The sequence below is a fragment of the Nansenia antarctica genome, assembly GCF_963989245.1.
Source record: "Nansenia antarctica genome assembly, chromosome: 2".
Taxonomy (NCBI): Eukaryota; Metazoa; Chordata; class Actinopteri; order Argentiniformes; family Microstomatidae; genus Nansenia; species Nansenia antarctica.
This window is the reverse complement of record NC_137675.1, coordinates 56,073,244-56,091,255: the sequence shown is the minus strand read 5'-3', so window position 1 is coordinate 56,091,255 and position 18,012 is coordinate 56,073,244. Positions and strand designations below refer to the sequence as shown.

At 44.5% G+C, this 18,012-nt stretch overlaps 1 protein-coding gene across 1 annotated transcript in view; it reads right to left on the bottom strand.

Annotated features, from left to right (window-relative positions):
* Window positions 1–18,012, bottom strand: part of tmem104 (transmembrane protein 104) — a 63,266-nt gene that overhangs the window by 45,107 nt on the left and 147 nt on the right. Inside the window, exons 2-6 of the mRNA XM_080524513.1 lie at window positions 17,438–17,507; window positions 16,197–16,318; window positions 15,416–15,497; window positions 12,575–12,665; window positions 12,229–12,318 (exon numbers count right to left, since the gene is read on the bottom strand). Of these exons, the coding sequence (XP_080380639.1) occupies window positions 12,229–12,318; window positions 12,575–12,665; window positions 15,416–15,497; window positions 16,197–16,318; window positions 17,438–17,482 (430 nt within the window). The 5' untranslated portion in view covers window positions 17,483–17,507. The remainder of the gene's footprint in view (window positions 1–12,228; window positions 12,319–12,574; window positions 12,666–15,415; window positions 15,498–16,196; window positions 16,319–17,437; window positions 17,508–18,012) is intronic.

Below are 18,012 nucleotides of genomic sequence, written 5' to 3'. Positions count from 1 at the left end.
TCAGGCTCCTACAGAAACCAAGCCTGTTAGGTGCTTTCTCTCTGCTGCAGACGGGCGGAGGGAACAAGGTTCCTGACTCTGCTGGCCCTGTCAGTGAGCGATAGTACCGTGTGACCAAGAGGATGCGGGGGTCCCTGCCAGACTCTGTAACTAATATCTCCCCATTACCCACGGCCACAAGCTCAAACGCTGCAAATGGGTCTTCACCTAGGAGCTCCGGTCCCCCCCACGTCACTATCCATCACCCCGCTGGTTCAGACTGACAGCCGGGGCCTGACGGTCTCTCTGGCTGGCTGGGGCCAGGGCTGCTGGAGGAGGGAGGAGGAGGAGGAGGAGGTGGAGGAGGTGGAGGAATATAGGTCCCGGAGAGAAGATGTTCCGTATGCTCTTATGACATTCAAGACCCAGTGCCATAGCATCTGTAATGAGCGCTGTGGTGGGTACACGGTTAAACTGTCTCTATACATTGATTTTAGAATTGGAAATGTTTTACAATTCAATTGTTTTCGCTGCTGTACGTTAAGCCATCCATCTATCAAACTGTCTCCACTTCCAGCTCATTCTACACGTTTTAAGGGAGAGAGTAATGCGCTCATCACTTTTGGTGATTGTCCCCCAACGACGCAATCGGAGAGGGTCTATGATTCGGTCTCTCTCCCTTCGTATGTCACAGAACTCTCAATGTTTATGAAACGTTCATAGGAGTTTCAAGGTGACACCGTTTCATCATTAAAAAAATAACTTCTTAATAGGGTGCAAAGTGGAGAGCTAGCCTAGCCTAGACGAGCCTAACGCAGTAGGGCTATTAGCCTATAACGAATTTGGGAATTCTTCTCAATTCTGCTACCAATCTTCTTAAGTTTACAATCCTCTGGAAGACTAACGTGTGTGACTGTGAGCTCTGTGGAATGCCTTGTGGTGTAAAAACTGTGATGTCATCAGTTTGGATGTAATAAGATGAATGATGGTTGGTGGTCTCCTTATTAACAGCTTCTAATTTAAATACTGTGGTGTTTAGACATAAAAGGCAGAGGTCAGGCGAAAAAAGGTCTGTCCTTTTTCCTGTCCTGTTGTGAGGTTCTCATCATGTTGTGAGTAGCATTGTTTTGTGATGACAGGTGGACATCTCTCTCTCTCTACTCTCTGTATTAGAATGTAAAATGTTTCTATAAAGTATTTGCCTTGTAATTTACAATTACATTTTTGGCATTTAGCAGATGCCTTTATCCAAAGCGACTTACAACAAGTATCCAGTATTGTTAAAGCCTCATTTGATTCATTCTATTTGACCTTGCTTGAACTAAATAAGCAGACTCCACCATTCTTTGTACATAATGATAATTCGATTGGAGTTAGATTATCAATATTAGATATGGTTTGCTATCAACAAAATATAGCCAAAAGTCTCTGCCCAACATTAAAACTGTGGAAACTGATCATATTAGGAAGGCCAAACACAAACCACAAACTGCAGATTGAGAAGCACTTCCAGAACAACTCTGATCCCCGAAGCATGTGGCAGGCCAACTAGGTCACCACGGACTACAAGCCCCAAAACACAGCTTCTCCATCAAGCACTGCCTCCCTCCCCGACCACTCAATCACTTCTATGCCCACTTCCACCAGGACAACAAGGAACCAGACCTCATAGCTGAGCCCCCAGACGACCAGCCGTCATCATCTTGATATTCATCTCATGTATATTCACTTATTATATTCATTTATTTATACCCACTGTAATACCATGCACTGTCTACAAATTACAATATCATGTCTTTTGCATCTGGTTAGATGCCAAACTACATTTCGGTGCCTCAGTACATGTACTCTGTGCAATGATAATCAAATTGAATCAAATCATACTAATCTAATTACAAATGCTCTACAGATCTGGCCTGAGAGGTGATACTGGTTGTAAATGACTTTAAATCAATTCATTCATTTTGTGCTATTGGTTCTTGGCAACGGTTTTATAAATGCATTGCTTAGTGTTATAAACTAGACCTATTTTCAGGACTAACATAAACCGTTCTTTGATAGTAAGTTTGGAGTAATTAGTCTGAGATAAAGAAGTGTGTTAACTGATTGAGCTGTGTGCTTCGGTAACTAGTAAATAGTTGCTGAAATTTAAAAATAAAAAAAATGTGTTCAAAAGATTAGTCTGAGAATGAAATTCTTGATTATTGCCAAACAATTGGCATCCGTAAAAGGATTTTGTCAGAGACAAAACTGATTATTCACACAATCGAACATTTGGAGTCCAACAAAAGAATCTTGCCCGTGCGAGACGAAAGTGGAATTAGCTCTGTCTGTACAGCTCACTCTTGTAAATCTGAAACTTTAAACACTACTGTGCATGTCTGTGCAATTCACCACATTATGGCAGGAAATGCACAATTCTCTAAGAGCCATTCAGTTCATTCAACAGGTGAGTCACTCTCTGAGTCAGTTCTTGGTAGATTCAATCAAAGCCTGAGACCAACATACCATCAGGCATTGTAGTTACTGTGGAAGACAGGGACACTGTGACAAGATCAATATTTCAGACATGGTGAGACATCGCTGTGACTATTGCAATCGAATTGGACATGGCAGGTCGGATTGTTAGGATTTAGGTAATGGAACTACGCCCCCATTTTTCTCCTCACACAATTCAGGAGTTCAGCTCAAGGGAGTAAATGGCTCTGTTTGACTGTAATCGACCAGCTGTTATGGCTGTGTTGTTTACTGTGAGTGCCCCCAATAGTCTCCCTTCAGTATTGCTATATATACAGTATATCCCAAAAGTGAGTACACCCTTTAGATTTTTGCTAATATTCTGTCATATCCTTTCAGGGGATAACACTATCTTAATGAAACTTTGATATAACTTAAAGTAGTCAGTGTGCTGCTTGAATAACAGTATAGATTTATTGTCCATTGAAAATTACTCAGTACACAGCTGTTAATGTCTAAACAGCTGGCAACAAAAGTGAGTACACCCCATAGTGAACATGTCTAAATTGTGCCCAAAGTGTCAATATTTTGTGTGACCACCATTGTTATCTAGCACTGCTTTAACCCTCCTGGGCATGGAATTCACCAGAGCTGCACAGGTTGCTTCTGGAATCTTCTTCCACTCCTCCATGACGACATCACGGAGCGCACGGATGTTGGACACCTTGCACTCCTCCACCTTCCTCTTGAGGATGCCCCACATGTGCTCAATTGGGTTTAGGTCTGGAGACATACTTGGCCAGTCCATCACCTTAACCTTCAGCTTCTTCAGCAAGGCCGTTGTCATCTTGGAGGTGTGTTTAGGGTCATTATCATGTTGGAAAACTGCCCTAAAAAACGGCCTAGTTTCCGAAGAGAGGGGATCATGCTCTGCTGCAGGATGTCACAGTATATATTGGAATTCATGTGTCCCTCAATGAAATGCAGCTCCCCAGTGCCGGCAGCACTCATGCAGCCCCAGACCATGATGCTGCCACCACCATGCTTGACTGTAGGCAAAACACATTTGTCTTGGTACTCCTCACCAGGGTGCCGCCACACACGCCGGACACCATCTGACCCAAACAGGTTTATTTTGGTCTCATCAGACCACAGGACATGGTTCCAGTAACTCATGTTCTTGGATTCATTGTCTTCAGCAAACTGTTTGCGAGCTTTCTTATGCATCGGTTTCAGAAGAGGCTTCTGTCTGGGGCGACGGCCATACAAACCGATTTGATGCAGTGTGCGGCGTATGGTCTGGGCACTGACAGGCTGACATCCCACTTCTGCAACCTCTGCAGCAATGCTGGAAGCACTCGCACGTCTATTTTTGGAAACCAACCTCTGGATATGACGCTGAGCACGTGGACTTCTTTGGTCGACCCTGGCGAGGCCTGTTCCAAGTGGAACCTGTCCTGGAAAACCGCTGTATGATCTTAGCCACTGTGCTGCAACTCATTTTCAGGGTGTTGGCAATCTTCTTATAGCCAAGGCCATCTTTGTGAAGCGCAATAATCCTTTTTTTCAGCCGCTCAGAGTTCCTTGCCATGAGGTGCCATGTTGTCCAGCATTCAGAGAGAATTGTGCCCAAAACACCAAATTGAACAGCCCTGCTTATCATTTACACCTGAATCCTTGTAACACTAATGAGTCACATGACACCAGGGCAGGAAAACAACATCATTGGGCACAATTAGGACATGTTCACTATGGGGTGTACTCACTTTTGTTGCCAGCTGTTTAGACATTAACAGCTGTGTACTGAGTAATTTTCAAAGGACAATAAATCTATACTGTTATTCAAGCAGCATAATGACTACTTTAAGTTATATCAAAGTTTCAGTAGGATAATGTTATCCCCTGAAAGGATATAACAGAATATTTGCAAAAATCTAAAGGGTGTACTCACTTTTGAGATACAGTATACTGTACATATATTTAGACGTTTCTTTTTCATGAAACGCCTATAGTCTATTATATAATGATTGGTTAATTGTCTCTCGAACAAATGTTGATCTCCCTCAATGTCAGTCAGATTCTACCTGTTGCTGGGATAGTATTAGATAGATAGATATTGATGTTGAAATGAAGTCGTAGACTTCTTGCGCAGGTTTCGAACTGTCCAGTGTATGCACCATGAGGATAGCGGAAAAACGCATCATGACTCTAGCACTCCATTCATATCTCCATATAGCCTGGCCCCCCCTTACCTGACTGACCTCCTTCTCCCCCACCGCCCTACCCGTACCCTCCGATCCTCATCCACTGTTCCCCTCACTGTCCCACCCTCAAAACTCAAAGGCTTCGGAGACCGTGCCTTCTCACGAGCTGCACCCCGCCTCTGGAACTCTCTCCCTCAACCACTCAGAGACTCACCCTCACTCTCCACTTTTAGATCCCACCTCAAAACCTACCTGTTCTCCCACGCATACAACCTCCCCTACCCCTAACCATCTCCTCTAACCCGGGCACCCCCCTCCCCCCCTGGACATTGTTGTGTTAATTGTTCCCTGTGTCTGTTCGTTAAATCTGTGTTCCATGTGCTCATGTTATCTGTTGCACGTTGTTTCTGTGTCTTCTGTTTTTCCCATATTGTCAGCGTCTTTGAGCCCGGAAAAGCGCTATATAAATACAATGAATTATTATTATTATTATTATCTCTCGTGGTAGCGCGTCACTGTGCCAGTGTAAATACAGCAATGGATTTGATAGTTCAGTTGCTCCAAGTGATACGTGTTTAATAACCTATTTTGGATGATGTTCAGTTAATTGTTACATCCCTGTCCCAGTGGTTCGGTATCAATAAGTAGCTTATGTCCTTTATCCCTTCTCTTAAATCTGACAAGAGAGAGGGTTGAATGTTTAAAGTTGATATGCATGCCTTGTCAGCCTACAACTAACATATTCTCCATTGATTTCTTCCTTAGAACTTTTTGCCTTGGGCACTGCGTACATATTTGATGTGTTCACAGTTTTGATTGTATAACTTGAAGTAAACTGGATTGCTGGTCTGGATAAATCTCCTCAGTTCATGAATATGTTTCTCTCATTTGTCCGATAATGCAGTGGTTGAATCCGTAGGCTAGGGTAATCTGCTAGGACTTCGCTTGGATGATTTTGACCTGGTTAAGACCCCGGCTAGATATATGGTGATGATCTATTAGTTTGTGTTTGCACGACTCAGTGCTCAACACACAATACGGTTGAGGTGTCCGTTCGGCGTGGGGAACCATTGTGATTTCGGCAATTAGAATCTTATCTCATAATTAGGAGAGTTACTCTTGACATATAGCATGTGAGTAAAGATCTCTTAGTTATTTGTATAATTGATTCCTGACTAATCTGACATTAGTTATTCATCATTGACCTAGTGAGGTGCTCTCGTTCGTGGCCACAACGCTTAATGAATGTATGGGGTAGTGGTGGTCTAGTGGATAGTGAGTTGGACTTGTGATCAGAAGGTTGTGAGTTCAAATCCCGCCTGAAACCACACCACTACTAGTGTGCCCTTGAGTAAGGCACTTAGCCCTCAGTTACTCCAGGGGGAATGTCCCTGTAATTCGTAATTGTAAGTCGCTTTGGATAAAGGCGTCTGCTAAATGGCAAAATTAATTAATTAAATTAATGAGTAATCTGTCTAACTCGTTTGTGTTCACTGGCGTGTGGCAAGTAGGGAGCCTCTGAACCATCTTTGGTTCTACAGGAGTAAGATCAAACTCCAACAAACCTATCATCATTGATTCCCGATCAATCCGTGACTTTCACAACGTCGACAACTTTGTGTCTCTCTACTTTGTGGGATATTCCCAGTCAATCACTTGCATGGATGACTGTGTGGCACGCTAACAGATAGCATGTTTTTCTTCAAAGGTAATATTTCATAGTTCTTTCATTCAGTTATTCAGTTGTTTCATGTAGTAACTAATATGCAAAAGCCCTACGTTTCAGTGTGATGATGTTACTCACAGCCAGACCAGTGGCTTCTGGAGTAACACGGGGGGGGGCAAGTCAGTCTAAAAATATGCATTGTGGTAATTCAAGACTATCTACAGGAGCAGGTGTATTGAAAAGCAAGACTGATGAATCAAATAAGCACTACAGGTTCCAGTAACCTTTCAGTCTGGTTATATAGGAAGCTGTAGGAGTGTAGCCTAAGGCAGAAGGCCGACACCCGCTAACTTTTCAGCCTACCTCAAATCCGTGGATCGACTGCCTTGAAATAAACGCAAAGCTGTAAGAAGCGAGCCTGATAATGAATCAAATAGGCACTACATGTTCCGGTCATTTGACATTCAGCTGAAAAGTCTGCTGAAAAAACTGTAAGAGCGCAGCCGGATGCAGTAGGCCTATAGCCTAACGAATGTAGAAATTGATTGGCCATGGGGGACGACATGTTTACCATCTTGTTTGTTTTTTTCATCATGTGTGCACTTTATTTTATGCCAGATGTTCCTGCTTACTGTTGAATAAATAAATACATTTACATTCCATATAAAATCCTAAAAATGTGTACGGCTATTCAAGTTATTCAGTAATAGCAAGAGTAGTCCACCACAAGGCTATTCTTGCTCAGTCAGTCATGCTGCGATGTTGTGTGGCCTTCAGAAACACATTTCTCTCAGTATCACTGTGTACTCGCTCTGATATTATGTTTTTGGTGTTGGAACATAATATCTGTGTTGCAAAAACATTGAGATTAGCCTCTCTTCAACACTGACACCCATCAGATGGGGAGGGTCAACCTCAGACCGCAGAGCCTATTTAAATAACATAAAACTGAACGGTTATAACGAATTTCCGATTATTACGATCAACTGCTTCCCGAAATTCCATGACCGTCACAGCCCTACTATCTATAACAGTCTGTGATTACAAAATGACATCAAGTAGGATTAAGACTATGAAAGCCAAATGTGGCTGTTGGATGCCATGGAAATGACTTTCCTTGAGTGTGATGATGTAACTCACATGTGATGAGGGAATCACAGACAAGCAGTAACAGCACCGTGCCCGTAAATTAAAGAGTGTCCTTTATGGCCACATACAAAGCCTGCATGGGAAACAATTTCAGGTGAGGCTTATGGTAATTCCTTGCTCTTAGTCTACAAGAATGACATTTAAGTAAAAGTCATTCAAGTATTAAAAATGAATGCGCCCATGTCGGGCTCTCACCAGGGCTGGGATCTGCAATAAAGGCGTCGGAATTAGTATTCCTCGCCACGGCCCGTGTTAGTCAAGGATGCAGGGCGCCGCATGTTAAAAAGGTGAACGTCTTCATTCACACAGATATCTAGGGAATTGAGATGGGAATTGAAAAGATGTCATCGATACCGATGCCATTATCGATTCTGCTTATCAATACGATTCTTTATCAATATACTTATGGATTCCTGATACATTTTCTGTGTGGACAAAAGGTAGGTTTACATAGGTTCAGGGTCAACGCAGTTGTTTTATTATCCCTTGAGTCTCTGAACACAGTGTAGAATTTGAACATGTTCAAATGAATCACAATGCTCCTTTTCAAGGATATAACTTGGAAAAACCAATCTAAAACTGACTGATAAAATAAACAATTCTTCTTTAGAAAAATAGGCATGTATGCCTAGTAACATTTGAATACATTACAATACTCCTTTTCAAAAGGGAATAAGCTTGAACCAAATATAAAATGTAACTGGCACATAAAATAAACAATTCTTCTTTAGAATTTAGAAGGTGTGGCTAAAACAAGATCATGTGAACACTGCTGTCTGTCCTATTTAGAAAAGAGACAGTGCAGCCAGCAGTATCATTATGCTATACATACTGATGATATTAAACTATGCATTTTACTTGCAAATATATGTTCAGTTGTCTGATTAATAGGAAGAGTAACTTCATAATATAATAATTACCATATAATATACCAATGGAACATGTCATACAACTTCAAGTGAGATACTATAGAACTTACTGCAAGATATGAATAACATATAGGCTATGCACGATTCCGTGACCTCACTTGAGACAAAGAAACGTTAACACGTTGGTAGCACTATCTGGCACGGAGCGCAAAGTATCAATAGGCGCGTTATTATTCAGTGGCAGCGACGTGCCGGTCGTCTACCATTTAGGATCTACGACGTTGCATTTCGTTTGACTTTGTTTGTCACATTTTACATAGATAACATGTGACTTTATCAGCCTTCTCAAACAAAGTTTGTGAACGGATACCAGGCGTTGTGGCATAGCCTGAGCGCTTAAATACTGTCCATGTCTAAATAAACCTTTACACTCTGATACAACACCGCAGAGTTTGACGCCATGACACATGACTTTCTGCAACACGCAAATGTCCGAAAAACATGCCGGCATAAACATGCCGTTATGCTGATAACCTTGGAGGCGTACGATTCCGATGGATCAAACTATTTGTTACCGGTTCTCAACTGGAACCGGTTCTTGATTCCCCATCCCTAGTGCCACATGTTAGGTGTGAAGGTGAACGTCTTCAGGTACACAAATATCACATCTGATCTTCTCTACAGAGGAGAGGGAGTGTTGGGCAGGACGGACAGACGGAGAGACGGACGGACAGACATCTAGTGTTCTTTCCCTTTGTGACTTTAGCCAAAGTCGACGTCTAATCAACTTGCAAATCGTCAGCGGGAAGGTTACAGTAACACCGCGTCACGGAGCAGATTAACCAGCCCCCCCCCCATCAACATTCCTGTCAGTTCCCGAGGGCCAACACCGATGGCCTTATTCCCAGTCTTCTCTTCTGTCTGTGGTGCTGTTGCTACGTCAATTTCAGCACAGCAGGCAGTCAAATGCCCTTTCAGAGTACCTTCTTGAACCACCGGGAGAGACGCCTTTTTAATTGCTTGAAGAAGCAAGAAAAAAAGAAAAAAAAAAAAGTGACGCATCGAAAAAGTTCAACACCCTCAAGGTGGCACGCTCTGAAACCGAGCCACTTATTGTGAGGTGTAAAATTAACACGTTTTCACGGATCGACAGACGGGCAGAACTGCCAAATAAAGAAACGACAGCCGCCCCCCCCCCCGCCCCCACACACACACACCACAGTGTCTGAGGGGAATCTTAAAACCGAGAACACACCCCAGCTGCAGTGTGTAGTGGTTTTTAGTGCCTGCGTCTGAGAGGCAGGTGAGGAATGCCTATCCCTGATGGAGGAGCGGGCGCCTGGCGATCCAAAAAGTCACATCATTAAGGGGGGGGGCCGTCAGGGGTCAAGTGGCAGGCTGATTGAGTCTGTGAGCCCCCCCCTCATCCCATAGGGCCCAAACCAGGTCCTTGACTCCAACAACACATTAATCATTGATGAGCTCCTCTCGCCAAGACCCCTCGAAAATATATATTTTAATATCCGGTGGACATTTAATTGTAATAACTGTCAGCGTTACCTTAACCTATCCACTTAACCCTCGGTTTATTGATCAGCGTCATACGACTTAACCTTTAATTACCTCCGAGCGCTAATTATACAAATGCCGATTCAGAGTCGTACGACGACTAACCTTTCATTACCTCCGAGCGCTAATTATACAAAACGCTGATCCGTATCACCTACGATCTCGTTGTTGTGTTGCTCTGACCGGGACTTCCATCACACCAGAGCCGCTGATATAGATAAAAGAGCTGCGGCGTCTCACACTCCTCTCTCTCCTCTCTCTCCTCTCTCTCCTCTCTCTCCTCTCTCTCCTGCGCGCTGGGCCCTGTGCCCATCTAACTCATTTCTGATTAGAGTCACTGGGCAGCAATCCCACAGCACAGAGAGAGAGGGGGGGGGTGGGGGGGGTAGAGGACTCTTATCTCCCGCACCAATCGATACGTCCTCGTGCCTCACCTGCAGCCGAGGACAACGGCCCAGTCTATTCCACACTGGGAAAGGTCATCGCCAAACAGTATTTTAGCACTTCAACTTTAATAAGACAATGGAGCCGGGAGACAGAGGAGCGCAGCACGCAGTATTTTTCTAACAGAACACACTGCGGCTGAAACAGCATGTGCATGCCTGCATGGACGCGTGTGAGTGAGTATTTGTGTGTGTGTGTGTGTGTGTGTGTGTGTGTGTGTGTGTGTGTGTGTGTGTGTGAGAGTGTGTGAGTGTGAGAGTGTGTGAGTGTGAGTGTGTGTGTGAGTGTGTGTGTGTGTGCCAAGTGTGCCACCTAGTGTACAGAGCTGAATAAAAGAGAACAGGACACATGACCAGTAGAGAAGGACACATGACCAGTAGAGAAGGACACATGACCAGTAGAGAAGGGGGATTTGACCTTTTCTTGTAGTTTTTTCCTTCCCTGAGCTGACAAAAGCGATGCTGTTGAGGTATTGGTCCAGGTACACTGCAGACTGTTGAGTCACCTCCCTGGTTAATACTACTTGAGAACCAGGCCGATGTGTCGGCAGAGTAGGGGAGGGGAGGGGAGGGGAGGGGAGGGGAGGGGAGGGGGAGGGGAAGGGAGGGGAGGGGAGGGGAAGGGAAGGGAAGGGAAGGGAGGGGAGGGGAGGGGAGGGGCAGGGCCAGTGAGCGGGTCCAGCACACGGTGTGTCAGAAGTGGGTGAGAAATGTAAAGCAGCAAGGTTGTTCTGTTTCTGGTTCAAGGTGAACATGATTCTGCTTTCAGAATTTGCCATCACGAGGTAGCAGCGCTTTCATTAGCTCCCCATCACTCAGGCTAACACTTCACGGCTGGTGCAGCCTGCCCGCGTGCACACACACACACGCACGCACAAATGCACACGCGCACGCGCAAAAGCACACACACGCACGCACACACTGGGGAGATTAAACAGCCTTGACGGGGTCTGAAATAGGTAATTACAACCAAAGGCAATTTAACCATATATAATTACATTCCATTAAAGAGCTAACTGCCTCACTTTGTGAATGGAAGAATCAGACATAAAAAGGTGGACAAATCAGACCCTAAATGGTCACAACCTTCAAGACTCCTCCACTGTCGTAACACCAGGGGGACATGATGCCTTGACTGTGAAGCAGACGTCATGTTGTTGCAGACCGAGTCTTGGACCACACACACACACACATGACGGTCTCCTCAAATACACAATGATAACCAGCTACGCTATCGGAAAAGCTAGCAAATCGAGAGCGCCGGCGGGGATATTGTACTTGAGTTTCACTAATGACTTATATACTGTATATAACCTTCTATTGAACCTACACTGACTCCCGGTCAAATACAGGATCCAATTCAAAATCCTACTCACCACTTACAAAGCCATCAACAATCTGGCCCCCTCCTACCTTGCCGACCTCGTCCCCCTCCACACCCTCTCCCGTTGCCTCAGGTCTGACGACCAAACCACCCGCAAGAGCACCAGGACCAAGCTCCGGACCTGGGGTGATAGGGCCTTTTCAGCCGCAGCCCCGTCCCTCTGGAACGCCCTCCCCAACCCCATCAGACAGGCCAACACCCTCCCAACATTTAAACGGGCCCTCAAAACCCACCTCTTCAAGCTCGCCTTCACCAGTTAACCCTCTCCCCCTCCCCTCCCCATGTGTCCCCAGCACTACCTTAATTAGGCCCCTATACTTTCTTCTATTTACCTTTTTATTATTACTACTCAATCTTTTCAGTTTGGAAAGCAACTTTGAGTGTCTAGAAAAGCGCTATATAAGTCTAATGTATTATTATTATTATTATTATTATTATTATTATTATTATTATTATTATTATTATTATATAGTGCCAGTGACCATGCAGGTGGAGGGTGGGCTCTTACCTTTGTTAAAGAACATGGAAGCCATCTGGCCCATCTCAACCCTCTCCACAATGTCAAAATGATCCACATGCCTCCCGTCTCCCGTTCGCTCTGTGACGGTGCAAAACAAAAAAAAGGCCATCCTTATTAAAATGGACGTCTATTCAATACGCTGAATAACACACCGGCGAGACAACACACAATATAACTGTAACATAACTGTACGAATGTGTAAAAAGTGGGACAGATTGAGGGAGACCAGTGACTACCTATTTACACAGACATCACATGACCTCCCAGGCATGGCCACTATCATCAGAGTGTGCTTGTCTCTGTGATAGGAGCCGTGAAGCAACCCAATACTCACGGATGGACAGGATAGGCCTCGACTCTGTCTCCAAGCGGCCCCGGATGACGTCGTCGTCGGAATAATCTGAGGTGGAGTCGCTTTCTTCCACCTGAAGATAAGGAAGACGACCGTCAGAGCGGCGGAGGACCAGGCTTCCTCCACCCAACAGGAGCCTCACTCTAACTCATCGACTGAACCACTTCGAGCGGCGCACTCCACAATCGCTGTGCCAACAACAGTCAGTTTACACCCAATTAGCACAATGTTTATTTGCTCTACATCTGACGTGGAGGAAAGCGGCATCTGGAAATTGTCTGGAACAGCTGGGATGTGCTGGGGAGGATGAGAAAGCTTCTCGTTCACGTATAAGAGATACAAGCCCCTCTCGGATGCCCTCGCATAACTCTTCATCTACCCAATTCGCCACTAATTAATTTCAGTTAATGGCCAATTACAGTCGACATTGAAGATGTCATCAGTTGAATTAACAAGAGCTGCTGAGAGAAGAGGGGTGGAGGAGCGGGTGGCTTTCTCTGGGATAGAACGTCAGTGTCAGAAGCAAACGGCATCTAACAAAGTGACAGATGACGTTGTACGGCGTTGCCTGAAAGAAAAGTGCAGCTCTGTTCTATTGTGTCCCATCACATTCATTCAGGACAGATGCAGAGACCCCCGCCCCCCTCCCACCACCACCCCCCATTTCAAACAAACATACTTTTATGGGACTTTATGGGATATATTGGCCAGTCCATCACTATAAAGGAACGGCTTCATTTTCGCAAATGTGCTTCTTTCAAGCAGAGAGAAGTAAAAAAATGTTCAATGTTAAACATTTTCCACTCGCTCCCTCCATCCTTTCTTTCCATTATGTGGGAGGAAATGTTGGATGGAGGGCTAAGTGAGCTATGAATCAGGAGCGTGGGGTTTGGGGGGCTCAGTCAAAGCAAAGCCTTTGTCCTCAAACTCATAACTCCTCAACTGGAAACCTTGGGCATTAAGCACTTGGGCATCATTAAATGACTTGCCGTTTTTTTTTTTTCAGCGAAAAAAAGAAAACAAACCCCACAAGCTCCGTCAATCCTTCCTAGAGATGGCGTCTCCCTTAGCAGTCACTAACTCACTATTGTAAACAAGATTAAAAGACTCAGTTGCCTCCCCAGTGACTCAGTGGAGGAAACTAACCACTCATTTGTGGGTGACGGCGAGTGCTACTTTTTCCTTTTATCATTTGGGTGCTTTGAGCACTTCATGTACAGGCAGGAAGCAAATCTTCCCATACAGACTTGGGGGAGGTTCAAACTAGGGTAGCGAACTGATCTCTTTTTATTTTTTATTTTAAATATGTTTTAAGGTATTTCTGCTTTATTGGGATAGAGACAGTAGAGGCTGACAGGAAGGATGGGTGTGAAAGAGAGAGAGTGGAGAGATGACATGAAGGATATGTCGACAGCCGGTATTGAACATGGTTGACACCAAGCGATTACATGGTTGACACCAAGCGCTCCAGCACATCTCGTTTTATGTTGCTTGTGTGTCGGAACCTCCACGTCATAGATGAGGAAGACTGGTTCGGTATGAACCTCGGTTTTTGGGTCACGGTTTCAGTACGTGGTGCTTGCATATCAGGCAGCTAAAGGGACAGCCCCTGCTTGCATATCAGGCAGCTAAAGGGACAGCCCCTGCCTACCTGAAGGAAATGGTAACCCCCAAACTCCAGCCCGCTCACTCCACTCCTCCACCTCGGCTGGCCGACTGGCCCCACCACCTCTGCACAGCAGTCGTGCTGCCCGATCACGTCTCTTCACAACTCTGGCTCCCCGCTGGTGGAATGAGCTCCCCACGGCTGTCAGAACGGCAGAGTCACTACCCATCTTCCGTCGTAGACTGAAGACCCACCTCTTCAGGTTACACCTTAACTGCTCCTCCTGAGACATCTTCTGCCCTCAGCACTACGTCTCCTAAAGACATCCACTTTCCCCTCTACTGTGTCCCTAAGAACTTCTATCGCCCCCTTGTACTGTTTCTCTGTTCCTCCAGTATTAAAAAAAAAAAAAAAAAAAGAAGAAGAAGAATAATATATTATAATTTTTTTAGAAGAAGGTGGTAGAAGAAGGTTTCTCCTTCTATCAGTGGCCCCGGGCCTGAGCTAGATTACTCTTCCTGCCACGAATGGTGGACTGATGATTCACATGCTTAGTATTCAAATATATTGATTGTAAGTCGCTTTGGAATAAGGCGTCTGCTAAATGCCAAAAATGTAAAAATGTAAGTACGTGTTTTGTGCATAAGGAGAAAAGAAATGCTACTATTAATTTACAAACTGTTACTTTACTTTATTTTGCTTATAGTTATGGAACTTTAACATTCAGACACATTCCAGAATATGACTGGTATATTGTATAATATAAAAATATATATATATATATATAAACAAAAAACACACAAAAATATATATATATATAAACACTTTCAAATGTAAAAGTGCCTCTTAGCCTTGACAGCTGGTAGCCCATACGCATTATGCGCATATACGACACGTCTCACAATAACGTCTCAGTTCACTGTTTCCGTTCCCTCGACATTGTATTCAATGCCAAACCCGAAATGAATGACCCCACAACGCAGATTCGTAGCAATCCGAGGCTTCCTCAAACTGTTGCCGTGTCCTCAACTCCGCTCGCCACGAACAAACATTTGAACAAGAAGCAACTGCGTTCCCGACAAACTCGACCTCCGACTTTCGATGGAACGCAGCATAAACCGAAAAAACCCGACATTCACTAGTGCGTATTGAACCGCGGATGGCGAACCGTACGGTTCAGTATAAAACCCGAGAACCGTTGCACCCCTACGACTCACCTCCTCCTGCTCCCTCCTCTTCCAGCGTAGCTGTGCGTTGGCTGCAGCCATGGCCTCGATCACAAACGTGGTGGTCATGTAACTGATGAGAAGGAGGCAGAGGCAGGAATTAGGGAAGAGAAGATGGACATACGGTAGAGATGGCAGTTTTAGTAGTCGGTGACCTTGTCTGACTGTTAACAGAACACAGCCTGGCTGTACAGGCACAGTGTGTTCCATCTCTAGACCTCCCCCGCTCTAAAAATACAACAAAGCAATAAAGAACAAATCAATAGGACACAGGCATATGGGACAAACATGACACTGTTAATGGCACCGGGCTCTGTGACTGTACACCGGGTGTCTCTAAATCACGTTCGGATCCAATCAACAAGGTCACAACATGGCCGCCGATCTGTCATGTCCAATCTGCTCCAGCCCCTCTCCATACATCACGCTAATGATACACATGCTGCATCATAAACCGCCATCCTGCTGGCTGCCACACTGGATCAACCCATCTGCAACTCTTCATGCTCCGACCAGTCACCGTTACATTACTGACACACGCCTCAGCGATGGCATCCCATCTGATCGGGAGGGCCATAACTCTGCGCTGAAAGTGGCTGAGAGAACCTAGGTGCTCTATGGATAATACAGGGACTAAATCGCTCCTGTTCTACAGTGTGTCTGTCTAGGCTATCACGGTAAGGGCTCGGGCAGACGAGGGGAGGCGACATAAGTCAGTAAGACAGTCAGAAAGACAGTAAGGCTGTGAAAGCAACGGGGGATACATACTCACCTCATAAAGCCCAGGAAAGATATGAGCGCCAGGCTGACCACCCAACCGGCTGTGGCAAAGGCCCTGGGCATCGTCAGTGCCCCTGTGCCCACGATCAGATTGAACATGTACACCAAACCCACCTGTAAATACGCACATATACAACAGGGAGTCAGAAAAATAACGAGCTAGTGCTATGTCTTAGGGGCTTGCTTGGCCATGTCACTGTCTTTAAGTGTCTTTGAGTGTCTAGAAAAGCGCTATATAAGTCTAATGTATTATTATTATTATTATTATTATTATTTAGGGGTTCAGAAAAGCTCCTAGAGTAGTCATTGTAGGTCCAATGTCTCTTGACTAAACACTTCAACCTTTAAACCACCACACAAAACTGCTAAGCTTGGGTGTGAAGGAAAGAAAATGCTGACAGGACCAGTTCTGAGTGAGAATGTGTTGACAAAATGTGTTTATCTTATTACAACACTTACAAGGCAAGTTAGGCTAACCCTTGAGATTGGGCTATCACAGTTCCTGACCGACTTAACTCTAAAACACAGAGTTAAGTCGTGTATCATAATATGATACACAGATAAGAAAACAGCCAAAGACCAGTGAGAAGGAGGCTAGGTTAATCAGCCCATATCCACGTCCATTTCGTACAGCGACTTTCTGTTTTTTTTGCAAGGTCAAACCATGTGACAATTGAGCAACACAAACTGATGCTGACGACACAGCCTTGATGACGACAGCCACTGCAGGAATGTTTGACATACCTACAGTCGTAGACATACCAAGACAAATACGTTTCCATTGCATGCAGAATCTAGGGCTTAGTTCCTTTGTATGACCATATAAGTAGCCTATATGAGTGTGTGTAAGCATTCTCTGTTCCTCTTCTTTTTTTGTGTGTGAGCTGGATATCCAACCACCCAACACGCTCCCTATAAACCTTTAGTGTTTCATCACACTATCGCTTAAAGTCACTCAGAAAATCAAATAGTAGCCTAGGCTATAGGGGTTGGATTCTCTGCTCCTTGAATCACAATGTAAAAGTGAGTGACCACATAACAAAATATTTTCTTTGTTTTATGAAATAGGTGTGGACTTCGGGTTCATTCAGGTGATTGAACTATGCAGAATGTATACCTCGGTCAGGCGTCTTTTAGCTACAGACTCACTTATACAGCACTCAAAATCACTTGACATGATGTGATTGTGGAAAAACTGTGATTGTGAAAAAGCTGACTGACTCTGATACTCACATATGGGGAGTAGGGCTCCCCTGTATCTGTGATGCCCCCTGCCATGCTGGACACCACCACTAATCACAACCTGGAAGACAACAGCGATTTACAATCTAAAGCCACATTCTGTCAATGTGAATATCATCAGTGAGCCACTAACAAACATTTGAACAAACTAGAAAATTCATCGCATGACCTTTTTGCATGGAAATAACACCTTATTACAAGTTACTACACACGACTACAGCATACAGCATATTGTTTTGTAAATTATGACTTGAAGAGATATACAAAAACAAATAATGGATTCACAGTTAATATCTGAGTCAGTGTTGTTCTGGTTTTAAAGCAGCAACCTATTGTTGTTGTATATCCTACATTGTTTTTCACTTTGCTGTTAAACCAAGGGAAGGGATTGTTGTCTTGTGCATTGTTTTGTGTGCAAGCTGCAAAGGTTAGTCACTCATCTATGCGGTCATATCTCGATGTGTGTGCAATGGAAACGAGATCTTGATGGTCCATCGGCCAATTGGCGAGCAATCGCAGGTCATTAATGTAACATTATCGTCACTTATCGCAACAAATCAACAGGT